Below are 14,407 nucleotides of genomic sequence, written 5' to 3'. Positions count from 1 at the left end.
TAAACACAAGAAATAAAATCGAAAGTGGTTCATGGTGTTTTTGTTTAAAAAAAATGATCTACTACGTAATTGTAATGTAACTCTTTGTTGCATTTGACGTCAAGGTATATATATCAGTCGTACAGTTGACTCGAATTTGACCAAGTTCTAACATAGCCGATTTACGATTTTCGTATACTTTTCGATCCTAGATTTTATAGTATCACGGGACGGTATTTTGTAGTTTGGTGCAACGATGGACATCATTTTTTTTAAGCCTTTGCCGCCAACTATTTGTACATGTATTGGCATGTAATGAAATACAACCATATCAACAGTCGCGCGTGTAATAGATCATCTGTCTCTAAAATTTAAGGCTTCTCGTAAATGACAAAATTGCCTAATTTATTTAATCATAACAGACCTTAAAAGATGTTCAGTGAAAACAAATAATTAAAGAAAATCAAAAAACAAGGGTTGAGAAAAGCCAGGTAACAGGTGCTTGGTCACGATAATTACTGTATAAACACTTAACGGTCGTTTAATAGGAAACCCTAATTACTGTATATGTACAAGTGCAATGATCGAGTATTTTACGTTTTAAAACAGATTGTTTAATGCATTAATAAATAAACTTAGAAATATTCAAAAATATACATCCGAGTAACCGAGTACCGAATTTAGTATTCGATACTCGGACGTTCGATCGAGTACCCGGTTAACCGGGTACTCGTTGACATCCCTAGATTCTATATATTAAGAAAATATGAAAATAGTTTATGATGAAAAATTCTTGAGAAGGAGGGTCTCAAAAATTGCAATTCAAGTTGGTTTACAGTATACCTACTTCATCCTTATTTTCAGTAAATATATAAAATTGTTAAATCTTAGGAACAGGCTATCCTGCGCACAGATGCATGTACACATTTTAATAAGCCAATTCAGTTTAAGAGGTACAGTGTATACACAAAGAAATGTACAACATAATAGTGTGCTAATTCTTTAATGAAACATGAACATGAAACAAAGACTATGATATTGACATTTGAAAATGCATTCATGATGAATGAAGACGATAACATTATATTCATTATGAAAATAATCTGTTGTCACAAAAGCTCATCTTTTTACCTACATGCACCATATAAACAGCTCCTTGGTAGTCTCCTTGTATAACGATAAGAACTTTCTTTGTAAAGCCTTTGCTGCATAATTCATTAATATTTTTGAGGGGCGAGGCCTGGGGCTTAATGAAACTAATAAAGCAATAACAAAGTTAAGGGAAAATCGGGGAAAAGCTTTAAGGAGATGGATATATGGGCAGATAATCTCAATTCATAGATAGTCAGTACTGTAATGGCTCACAGAAATAAGAAGTATCCTTTAGAATATATCCCAATATTTACACTTTAGTTTTGCTGGTGCACATGTACATGGCATTTTCAGAATTAGACTTTCACTGTAAAGGCCACCTTTGTCTTGTTTGGGGTTCCAGTCTTGAACAAAGCTTTGTGTAGTATACCAACATCAAGATCTGAACTTTTCTTTGGATTATCTTTACCAAGTCTGTAAAAAATAAAATAATTACAGTGTATATTGAATTATAAGTACTGTGGTAAGAAAATGACAATGCAACTATTAACAGGAAAACAAAGGCAGCCCTTTTGCAAAATACCCATCCAGCACAAAGTGTTTGATGACTGAATGTTATCTTCATGTATTAAAGGATTATCATAACATCCTAAGCACTTATAATTATGCCAATTTTATCGATTCTTTCCAACTTACTTTTTTTCTAAAGACCATTTGGGCACTTGTTGGGCACTTGTTTAATACTATATTCAAAGTTTTCTCAAGTTTAATAACAACACAAGGGATATAACTCTGCATACAAGTAACTATCCCCTTCCCAAATATCTGTTAATTTTTTGCTTTCAAACAAACAGAGTGGAAGAGAATCTCCTAATACATGTACACACTTAAACAATAATAATTAATCATCTATTTATAGCATACTTGTCTTTGTTCTTTGTTGTTGTTGCATAAACTGTGTGAAGATGTTGCTCTCCAGAAATTTTCACTAGCCAAGGGTTTCCAATCCTAAATCTACAGCTGTAGAGTAGATTTCGGATCAGAAACCCTTGGCGAAGATGCTCTCCTGGTGGAAAATCATTTTACACCAGAACATGCTAAGTTGTCTCTGTTATGAAGCATTACCTTAGGGGTCCCTCCACATCTTTGACATTGCCGACAATAGCCTCAGGTGCAGCCTTCTTAGGTTTGGGAGGGGTGTACAACTTTACCTGCATTGGCAGTCCTACAATAAAAAGCAAATACAGTAAAGCATGGTTATATTAAAGTCCTGTGGATCTGGGAATTTACTTTGATATATTAGAAATTTATTTTATCCATATAATGGAATCATTTAATTAAATATACCTGTATTGATAGCAAAATTGCAACGCAAATATTTTCACATTTATCTACAGATGTGTTTAGGGAAGTAATAAAACAAATTCATTCGTAATACAAAAGAATGAGACAGACGGTCTTGGATAACGATGAAAAAAAGTCTTGCACCCAAAACATGATTTAGACTATAAAAGACAGAATATCTTAGCTGTTACCATCCAGTTCTCTGTTGTGGTATTTTTGGATCGCTTTTTGAACATCCTCCTTATTAAGGTACACAACTTCAGCTACTCCTGCCTTCAAAAGCCGAGCTCGTTTGATTGGCCCAATCGCTCCGAACAGCTCCTACACAGAGAATTTCAATTTGCATAAATTTGAATACTTTATATCCATATTCAGCAACTTGATATTAAATTTCAAATTTTAGCTTTTAACAACTGTACAGGTACTGTACATAGGAATGGAAATAGCACATGTATTCCTTTTCTTTTTTTCTATTTTTTTTTTAAGTCTAATTCTTTTTTTTCAGATAAACATTTACAGTTCTTTGCACATGTATAGTATAACTATTCCTAGAAGAAAGTTTTATTCATCCTTCACCTAATTTAATCTTGGAGTAAAAATTTAAGAGTTAAAATATGTTTTCTTCTGCATATGACTAAAATAGATACATTTTGTTCATAAATATCAATATAAAAATATACTTAAAACATGCATAATTTTATGAAGTGGCAAACGTAAAGTCTGAATTTTCCTTTTATGTACTCACGATGATGTCATTTTGTACCACAATTGTATGAAGATTAGATACTATGACACGATACCCACTTGATTCCTGTTAAAAATAAGAGAGAAAAAATATTTATAATAAATATACAAATGTATAGATTTAAAGTATTCTTTGCTGTAAATGTCAAACTATTCACATCATTCTGTTCAGCACTGTACCTGTGGCTCTGCTGGAATTTCCTCCTCTTTCACACTAGCTGATGTCAACACTTTGGGCCTTTCTAACGGTACTGAGGAAATTCCTGATACCGTCCCAGTGGTCCTGGCAAACTTTAATGGTCCAGACACTGGTGCTGAAGATGCCTTACGTTTTAATTCCCTGTGTGTCTCATCGATTATATCATCATCTGAGCTAGCAAAATGAATAGGGGAAGGTTTCTTTGTTGAAATCATGATGGGTTTTTTCACAACTGGAGGCTGGCGTTTTGGTACTTCTTGTGTTAACTTATAAGTTGGAAGGAGCTGAGGTTTTTTAACAGTCAGTGTTTTTTCCACTAAGTAGGTCATGGGCTTTTGGACACTCCCCTCTTCCTCCTCGTCATAGTAAATATCTGGCTGGCCTCCAGAGGACTGTCGAGGATTGTGGAACTGATCGTTCTTGATTTGAATGATTGGATTTCCACCTTGTCCAAATGTTATAGAGGAAGGAGGCTTGAAAAATAAGGGGAAACTTGTGAATTAACATTGTCTATGAGATAGCAAAGTTGGCTATGGTTAAAAGTGTGGCCATATCCCACCCTCCCCTCCCCCCTGGTTTTTCATTTACCGATACTTAGTCCTACCTTTCCTCCTCCTCCTGGTATTGTACGTGTGATTGAGCTTTGTTTTCCTCCAGTAGTGAGCTATAATAAATTTTGAAGGCTTAATTTTTTAGGTCTAACATAAAAATGTCTATTTGAAATAAATATGACCTTTTACAACTTAGAAATAGCTGTCCTTATAAGACTAATACCCCTGTGGAGCTAAAAATTAATGTTATTAATTTCTAAGAACTGTATCTTTTAGCGATGAATAAAAATTATCATATTCACAGTCCAATGATTAAAATGATTATTTCTTTTCATTACTTATCTACTTACTGTTCTTGTAAGAAGACCACTGTCTGTGTTATCATTTGACCCCTGGACCTGCACTTTGACCTCTCCTCCTTGACCTCCTGTCTTGCTTGTGATAATCATTCTCGCATCGTTAGTCTTGACTCCCATTTTCTGAGCTTTAATATTTGCAATTTTTGCTCTGGCATCAGTTGGTTTCCCTTTTAAAGTCAACTTTTCTCTTGCATCCAGAGGTTTCTTGTTGGCAGCTATTTTTGCCCTAGCGTCAAATCCACCAGAATTACTGGGGACAGAAATTGTCAAATTTCTGGATGCACTGCCAGAAACAATTCCACCTCTAAATTTTGCAGTATTTACACCTGAAGCACCTCTCAATGATTTAAAAGTTCTGATCCCACCTCTGACTCCTTTGGATCCACCTCTAAAATTCACAGTATTTACCGCAGACTTTGATCTAGTAATACCACCACGGCCCCACCCTCGAGCATTCCCTCCTCCTCTTCCAGAAAAACCAATGTTTCTCTGTTCTTTGGTATTTCTGTTTGAATATATTATAAGTTTGCTGATCAATGCATGCCATCAATATTCAAGTAATTGTAAATTGTTTTATCAATGTGTACGAAAACATATTATAAACCCAAGGGTTTAAAAAAATCCTTACATGGTAAATTATACCATACCATATACATGTACCCATAAGGGATCACGTTCAGGACAGTGTTTTTTCTATGTCTGTCTACAATTACTGATTAAACTAGAGATATTGTGAGCACTGAGCTAGAAAGAAGTTATTCAAGCAATTTGAAGCTAGATCTCACCAAACATCAGTAGTAAAAAAAAAACTTTGTGACACCTTTTGTCTTTTTAATGTATATTGAAAAAAAATATTTTAAAATGTGAATTTCAGAATTTTTCGAGATTTTGGTTATTTTCAAAATACCTAAACAGACAAACAATACAAAAAATACGCCATTCTCAGTCAGCCACTATGACTATGTTAATAGAAACAGCCTTACTTTCATTTTCTTTATCATGATTCAGGAAGAGTAACAGGTTGAATATTTGATCTACATTTAACACTTTAACATTCTCACTTACTGTGACTTAGGCTTCTTTAATGTATAATATTCATACAAATAAATGGCACAAGAAATGTCTCTCAAAAACAAACAATGTGATATAGGTACAGTTGCTGACACAACAGTGACATGTGGATTACGGCTGAACATTGATTTAAGCAGACATTGACATCAAGAAAGAGATAAAACGACGTAAAATAACAAATAAACCCTTTTAACAAACCATTCCTTGTGTTTATTTTGTTTATGTTACCTAATTTTCACTTGAAAATCCATTCCAGAGGTACTGCCAATGTAGTCGTCTAGTGATAGCTCCATGTTAATCCTTTGATTCACCTCTATTGCTCCTTATGGAGTTCTAGTTCATTTCGCGCGAAAATTAAGTTCGACTGGATATATTTTTAAAACGTTTAAGTGTTTGGAATCCATTCGAAAATATTTGAAACTAATAAAAAGTCATAATGATATAAATAATCTACTGTCTTTGGGACAATGAGTGAAATACAGTATTCTTTACATACAATCAAAATTAACCAGGGACGAAACCATGTGGAGCCTACCAAGGAGTATGGTTAACGCTAACTAATAGGTTTCGATTCCATACTAATCTGCTTCATACAGAAAACATAATATTTTTTTTTTCAAATCTTTAGAGGTTAACCTTATCTTAAGTGTAAATTTTATTACTAGTATAGTAAACTCAAAGAAAGGAGCATGTGTTCCTCCGACAGACAAAACACAAAACGAAATAGTCAATGTACGAGTGTACAAGCATCTACTTTCGTTTCGAAAGAATTTCTTCTTTTCAAAGACACTACGAAAGATGACAGATTATCATTTAATTGATCATCAGGCTATCTCCTTCACTTGATAAAAAGACTAAGTGAGTGTTAAAACTTCGTTGACTTTAGGTCTTTAACGGATGAGGCCTAGACATCCTAGATGCAGCATGTGTGGCAAGAAATTAGTTGTGACATGACATTTGTAACCAGTCACAAGGGTTACGTTAGCTTGTAACCCAGTATAACTTAAGCTATAAAAAAATAATATGTTTTACGGTGTGATCGTTGAGGCGAGCGCAGTTGTACCATCAAAACACTTGAAAAATTGATCAGCCACTTCAAACATCAAGTCGCACGAGACATCTCGACTAGCTGTGACGTCACACGACGTCACGGAGCTCGTCGGAGCTTACGGAAACGGCCGATCGTCTGGTTTAAACTATAGACCTAGCACAATTTTGGTCGAAAAACATTGCAGAGTTATTTTTTGTTTCTTTGAAAGATTTCTACAAACTGAAAGCTTTTTTTGCTTTACGTTATTGTTTATTTATCTATTTCACGGAAGCAACCGACATGACTTAATTAGCATATCGTCAAAATTCGTAAGTTTCCGGTGACGTCATATGTATCATTTCCGAAGGGCAAGGTGAAGGCCAGTGTTGTGGCATGGGGGTATTTTTTTGAATAAGGCAAGGCAAAATCATTTCGTTAAGTTCTCGGTAAGAAACAATGTTCCTTTATTTTTTTTAACTATTTTTGATTTATTCGCGCAAAGGACATTGGGTAGTGCAGGAATTCTGGGAATGTTTCACAGAGAAATTTGCCTGACGTATGTACAGATTTCATTCCAAATTTCCTCTGTTCTTACACGTTTTTTCTCATAAATAATCTTTCATTCACATATATTTGTGATAAGATCTTTACCAACAGATCGAAAAATTACCTGAAACAATCGCTCTGTAAAATCTACCCTACATTCTATATATAAAAATCAACAAGGTTGCCAACTCCGTAAAAAGCTTATTGAATGGAAGCAATGAGGAGATGACTAATTCCCCATGTTCCCCATGTAACCAAATATACGTGTAAGATATTAACAATAGATATATTCTTGTTTTTTGTACGAATTCTTCATGACAAATTTATTTTCAAATGTTTTTTTAGATTTTACACGAAATATTTAAGGAATAGAAGGTATTTTAATAAATTGCATTTTTAAAAGGGCATAACTCTCAAAACCGATATATGCAAATCAGATATTTAAGGAATCACTGTCTAGTTAGGAGAGTATGCCAGGGCATCAACAATAGTGGGAAACATGGGATAATTTGCATAAGGGGTGAAGCCCGTTATGCTATAATTATCCCATGTTTCCCACTATTGTTGATGTCCCTGGCATACTCTCCAAACTAGACAGTGATTCCTTATATTTTCATTTCATTGTGAAATAAAATGGTAGATTTAGACTTTAAAAATGTAGACATAGACTTAAATTACACGACGACTTCCATGCCAATTTCAATAGTCCTCGCCCAATGACGTCAAACACCTAGGCAGCCGCACGAGATTTACATGCACATTTTGCCTCCTTAGCGCCAGACATAGAGACAGATGCGCACGAGATTTGCATGCATTTTAGGCCTCCTTAGCTCCTGACCTATCGACCTGCCTAATTTACATTCCGGCAGAATTATCAAGAAATAAACTCCGACAACTTTCAAAGAGTTATCGCAGAGAAAAAAATTAGAAATGGAAATATTTGAAAATAATTTATAGAAACATTTCATTTACATCAGTGATTTAGAACTCTATTCTTCCAATACATTTGAAAGATATTTTTTAAAGTGTATATCAACCAAATTTCTTCAAATGTTTACTTCAAGACAGTGTTTCAGAATTTCTGCAGAACTGTGTATTTCGGTAAAAAGTCGTCTCCGCGTCACTTCCGTTCACTAAGCATAAATGTTGACTGTAGCTTGACATCCTTTTGGAAAACTGGCCATAAGGACTGTTAAAGTGCCTTAACCATCATGAGAGTTGGTGGTTAACGAAAAGAATATTCAATCTACAATATGAGTTGTTGATTTTAGGGCTTTGTGTAGATTTATGAGACGATTCAACAAAAATTCTCGACAGTGCCTGTGCCTCTCCGTTTGCAGACGAAGTTGGCAACCTTGTTAATTATTATATAGAGAGTGGGGTAGAAATTTTTATAAAATTTTAGTTTAAGCAAATTTTCTGAAGTGTTAGGATAGAATATATCACAAATGTGTCATCCATATATAATTAATATGATAAAAGTCTAACAGGTCAGGGGGTCCATATTGGGAGGGGAAGGGGGGTTGTCCTGTCCTGAAGCACCTGTGGACAGTGCGACCGTTATGGAGAGCGCAGATATTTATTTTGTTATAATTTAGATCGGGCTCGTCAAACTGCACATGACATTTTGTGCATCTAGACTCTGACGTCTCATGACGTATGTAAGTTATATTTCCAAAAAGAAGCCTAACAGTGCTGAAAGTAAATGAAGAACGTTTCTTTTCCTATTTATCTTCAATATTTATCCATTAAAACAGGGCATGTTTACTTTTAGTTGAACTTTTGCTGCTATTCTCGCGAGAACGTAGCTTTAACAAGTGATGCATTGTGGGTCAGAATTTTCTCTTCGCATAGGCTTTGCTTTAAGAGCTCGCAGTGACAAGCGTTGCGAAGACCAAAACAAAGATTTACCCATCCAAGCATGGTAAAAATCTGAGAAAAAAATAGGGCTGTGTAGATCACAATCTAATTAGAATTAGACTTCTTAGATCCATGCTGTATAATCTCTGCGTAAGACAGTGTATCCAGCATGGATCTAAGATTCTGATATTGATTAGATTAGGGCGATCATATCGTCCCAAAATTCAACATATTTGTGATACATATTGTATTGTGGCTCAAATATCATGATGTAGTGGCGCTGCTGTAATCCCGATACCAATATTCGGGATGCTCCACCTTCTGGATGATATATTTTTGGAACCCCATTTTTCTTTTATATTATTTTGGAAATTTGCATTTCAGATCTGGACTGTCAATTTCTACAATAAAATGTAATATATTTCATTGAAATTTTAAAAAAAATTTGAAGGAACGATTTTTTCATATCTTTCTTGCATTAGTGATAATTGTTGTAAAAATGTTGTCCGTTAAGTCAGTTTTAAGGCAGTTAACTGTGACCAAAAAACAGAAGCGTCTATAATTAGCTTTTGTTAAAACTATTTACTGAAATAAGACATGCGTCTTTTATATTATAAACTCGAAGACTTAGCTTACCGGTATATTGTGCATTAATAAAATAATAAAATTGGCTGAAATGAAACAGTAGCAAATCAAAATTTGGTCAGTCCATGTAACCAGATGTCAAAAAAAGCAAGTGAAGTTTTCTGCATTGAAAAAGGAAGTCTCAACATAAAATTGCTTATCTATTTTTCATTAATTTCAATTCTTTGTATATTTTTAATTTTTTTTAAACTATGAAAATAAAATGAAGAATTTCAAATCAAAGTAAAATATTTTTTTCTTTGCCTCCACCTTTGATACCACTTACTATACATGCTTTAAAAAGGTCTCATAAGCACAAAGCCATAATTGGTCATATTTATATGGAGGTATCCTTGGGTGATGTAGATTCAAGTTTGTTCAAATCATGACCCCCCAAGGTGGAGTGTGGGCGCAATGGAAGATAAAAGTTTTACAATGGAATACATATGGAAAATCTTTAAAAACCTTCTGCAGAACCAATGAGCCAGGGAAATTGAAATTTATGTGGAAATATCCTGCATTCTTTGCAAATCTTCTCTCCTTATTGGCATCTAGCAAACACACTAAGTCAGGGTTCTCCATCATTTCAAATTTAACGTTGGTGCAAGACATACGCGAAATGCTAATATTTGCTGTCTTTTTGCGACCCAATTTGCAAAGTAACCACTGAATAATTTAAGAACAAAGCTTTTTTGATTCACAAGTTTATAACCATGATAACACTGAAAACTTGCATATTTTTTTTATTCTTTTTGGCAAATTGAAATATACATGTAATTTATCCTTTAAAGATAATTAAAAAAGAATTCATAAATATCGAATTTAACATCATATTGGAAAAGTACAGTAAACTTTTGAATTAGAATAAAAAAATTCATTTTAATTCATAAGATATCATTTTGATTAGATTTTTTCAGCTTTATAACAATTAAGTATATGATTACGAACCCCCCACCTCCAACCCCCTACGGTGTTTGACTCACAGTGTTGATGCAATTTTAGAGACGTGGTTATTTTTAGTAAAGCTAAATAGTTTTTAAAAAATTAGTATTGAAAAAAATGCAATTACCCGAAAGAGTGAAAAAATGGCTTGCTTCTTTTTTATTTCATGTGTAAAGTCCACAGATTCCTAAAAAATATTGATTATGCAAGTCAAACAATGACTCCTTAATTAGAGTAAAACAATGGCTCGGGATAAGATAAACAGTAGGTATTTAAGCAGAGATCCATTTGTAAGTTCCAATACGATCTTACGTTGGCTAATATTTAATTGTGACAGAACATATACGCTGATTTTGTGTCTGCTGCGTTAGAAAATTTTCCGTTGACGGGCCCGCCACGTTTAACAACCGATGGAGAGTCTCGTAAATACAAGGTTATGATCATAACGACTTCCAAATTCCATTTTTTTTTTTGGATCTGGGTCTAATTTTTTAGTCCATATTGATATAGTAACAAATGGGGGCAAAAACAGACTAGTTCATAGATCAACTTTACGCCATGATTAATGAGTAACATTGTTTATTTCTTCAATAAAGACATTCAGGTAGTGTAGAATCAATTATGTGTAGGTCATGGCCCCTGGGTAGGTAGGGGCCACACTTTTATAATTAAACTTTTCAATACTGAACCTCTGTTTTTCCGTAGCCAGAGATTAGATGAGCGACGTGGCCCATAGGCCTTTTATTTAGAGTAAGTATCATAACTCTATAGAAATCAACAACAAGACTCTGTTCTCTGGTCTTGTGGCCAGTAGTAAGGAGTAGAGAAGATTTTTTTTTTTCGATATTACCTTAATTTGAAGTTTTACATCCAAACCAAACGGAGTCGTGGGATCAGTGAGCATCCTCCGGCAACAGTTGTTGACTTCTCAACTTAATTAAGCTTGACAAAATGACCATCATGTATCCTTATTTAATAGCTGTTTATCTTTTTTTCCTTTTAGAATAAAATGGAGGATATATTTAGACAATTTCGTGAACAGTGGGCCAGTTTTGATGTTAAAACATTGAAGGATTTCTTAAGCCAGTATGACTTGGAAACGAGGAGATATGTGGTCAACAAAAAATGTCCAACCGAGGAAATGAATGCACTGTTTTATTTTTGTGGTCTTAAGGATGAATCACGTTTAACGACTGCTGAAAAAGTGGAAATCGTTAAATATTTTTTGGATGAGTGCGGTGCAGATGTAGAAATTCCAGGCAAAGAAGTAGTGCATGAGGATAAGAATTCTGTTCATATTGCCCCGCCTTTGTGGGTGACAGCTATACGCGGGAATATACCATGCACTAGCCGCTGTGCTGTTGGACCATGGTGCTGATGTCAATGGTCGTTCGAACTCCCAGTCAGCCGCAGTTAGAACTGCGTGCTATAAGAATGATGAACAAATGGTGGAATTTCTAATCTCAAAAGGCGCAGATGTTAACATACCGAATAGATATGGGTCTACGTGCCTTATGAACGCCGTCAAGTGTCCATCCCTCGTAAGACTCTTAGTTGAAAAAGGTGCAAATGTAAATGCACGCGAGACAAAGAAGATGCATCTAACAGCTTTGCATTATGCTATACACAATGAAAGCTTGGACTCTTTTCGTTTTCTTCTGGAGTCTGGGGCTGATCCTTCAATTCCAGATAAATACGGAGACTCTCCACTGCGAAGCGCCGCCTGCTTCCTACAGCCCGAAATGGTAAACCTCCTCTGTCAAAGACCCGAGATAAGTCAGAATGATGTCATCGAAGCTTTTGAACTACTAGGTGCATCTGCAGTGGACAATGACAACTATCGTGATTCAGAAGAATACTGGCTGAAGGCAGTTAAACTCCGGGGGATGCATGGAATTCAGAAGGAAGTAAAGCCCACCCTGCCTGTTCTCGGACCAAACCTTGAGCACATCAGTTTTGAGGATCTACAAATTGTTTGGGAAGAAAGCGTTAGGCAGCGACGGGAATCGGTATTAGTGAAGTACAGAATACTAGGTCCACTTCACGAAGAATTTCTGTATACTCTTCTGCAGTATGGTTATAACAGACCAAGCAGTTACTCGACATTTCAGATTTTTATTTGTGCGCATGATTTGTTTTTGGAGAAGAACAAACCTCTTCATGAGAACAACATTTATTCCTTACGAATGATAATAAAAGTGGCTATTAGCATTGCCTACCAGACCCTCAATGACCCCCAGAAACCTTTAATTGTTGACGGTGTTTTCCGTAAGTTTGTACAGATGATAGACCAACTACAAGAAATTCTACAGAAAGGAAAACATAAGACAACACCAGAACGATCCACATCTTATAACAACTTGCTCGTTACAGCCATATTCTTTGTTAAATTTCTTCTGGAAGAGGAAAAGGAAAGTGATCGATTTTTAACTGCATGTAGACGACTTGCAAACATCAATCCGACCTTTGTCTCAAAATGTGAAGCGAACTTACTACATGCAGTACTCGATCCACGCTTCTTCAACGACAACGCAAAAGGAATTTCAACTTTCATATGTGACCCAGTGCTGGATGTGAATTTGGTCCATTTGCTCCTTAAGAGCAGATTTGATGTGAATTACTTCGACAAGGAAAGACGGACATGCTTGCACCGTTTTCTGAGACAGTTGAATAGTAGAGACACATTATCAGACCTTGAGGAGGAGAGACCAGTCGTGCCCTTCTTGTTGGAACATGGCGTCCACATAGATACTGTTGACGTGGACGGAGAAAACTGCTTAGATTTGTTGAAAGAGACTGGAATAATGTACGACGAATTGAGGTACCGGTCTTTAAAATGCATGGCTGCCCTTGTAATAGGGAAATATAAAATTCCTTATGACGGATGGATTCCATTCACATTGAATCCGTTTATGGCGCTGCATCACCCCCCAGAGATAGTAAAGTCATAAAATGGTTACCAGTTGTTGAATCCATGTTAGTTGAGTCATGAACATATCGGCATACTTTTTGGAATTGTTTTCTTGTTGATTTAGTTTTTCTTGCTGTTATTTGCTCTATTTTCTTTATGTGTATTTCAATTTTTAGACAAATGGCATTCCCAAATAAAGTACTTGAAAGTTAACTGTATATGATGTATAATTAAAAAAAATGTTATTTAATAACTTGTTTATTTACTCTTACTTTTGCAAAAGGACATATCATTGAAATGAAACATATGGTGATAACAAACAGTATTCAAGATCAAAAGTCCATAAAACAATACAAAATAGGAGCAGAGCAAATAAAGCGGACCCCCAAAACATCAGAGGTGGGTTCAGGTGCCATGGAAGAGTGAGCATCCCCTGCCGACCGGTCAAACCCGTCGTGTGCTCCTTGTTATGATCGTGAAATATCGAAAAAATTCGTCGTCAATTCAATGAATAAATAATGGACTAATAATTAGTATGAAAAACGTCAGTCAGCATTTGACTCAATGATAAATTGTATTTGCTGACAAGGTCATTGTATCGATCATAGAACTTACGAAATGATGACTTTAAGCGAGAGTGCTGAAATTCTTGTTTCATCAACTTGTTTGTCAATAATTTACGATGTTTTAGAATTGTTCATACGTAGAGCATGCTCTTGCATATCGAATCAACTGAGATTCATAAACTCCATATGCAGGTGATGAAGGTATGTTGCTGCAGAAGTAAGGGAAGTTGACGATAGAAAAGTTAGTCATCACGTTTATCACAGAGCTTGGTTGTTAGATTACCATTAACGTCTTTTAAAAACTACAAGTCCCTGACGAGAATGTTGGTCTGATGATTTATACTTGTAACAAAGGAAGCGAAAAGTAGAATTTCGCATTGAAACTATATGACAACAGTGATTTTGAAAATAGATCCTTGATTATTCTTTTTCTGTCGCAATTTTAGTTGCAATTGGGCTAATTCTATATTTAGAAATTATAGCAATGTCATTCGTCGAAATCCCAAACTCATCTGTTCCCCCATAAAAATATATTTGGATATAAAAAAAAAATATATGAAAAACAAGAATGGACATAAATTTACTCCAG

The 14,407-nt window shown here is 35.1% G+C and overlaps 1 protein-coding gene and 1 pseudogene across 1 annotated transcript; one reads left to right on the top strand and one right to left on the bottom strand.

The window, feature by feature from the left end:
• Positions 1-966: 966 nt before the first annotated feature.
• On the bottom strand, positions 967-5,721 carry LOC134281586 (uncharacterized). The gene is made up of 8 exons (XM_062764022.1): positions 5,568-5,721; positions 4,260-4,773; positions 3,963-4,022; positions 3,340-3,831; positions 3,161-3,226; positions 2,607-2,736; positions 2,197-2,296; positions 967-1,545 (listed from the first exon to the last, which is right to left on the bottom strand). The coding sequence occupies exons 1-8, from the start codon at positions 5,630-5,632 to the stop codon at positions 1,428-1,430; spliced, it is 1,545 nt and encodes a 514-aa protein (XP_062620006.1). The 5' UTR covers positions 5,633-5,721; the 3' UTR covers positions 967-1,427.
• Positions 5,722-6,115: 394 nt separating this feature from the next.
• On the top strand, positions 6,116-13,486 carry LOC134281582 (protein fem-1 homolog C-like; annotated as a pseudogene).
• The last annotated feature ends 921 nt before the right edge of the window (positions 13,487-14,407 follow it).

Source organism: Saccostrea cucullata, unplaced genomic scaffold (assembly GCF_032062105.1).
Source record: "Saccostrea cucullata isolate Sc308-1 unplaced genomic scaffold, CSIRO_AGI_Scuc_v1 ctg66, whole genome shotgun sequence".
NCBI lineage: Eukaryota > Metazoa > Mollusca > Bivalvia > Ostreida > Ostreidae > Saccostrea > Saccostrea cuccullata.
This window is presented reverse-complemented; position numbering and strand designations above follow the sequence as displayed.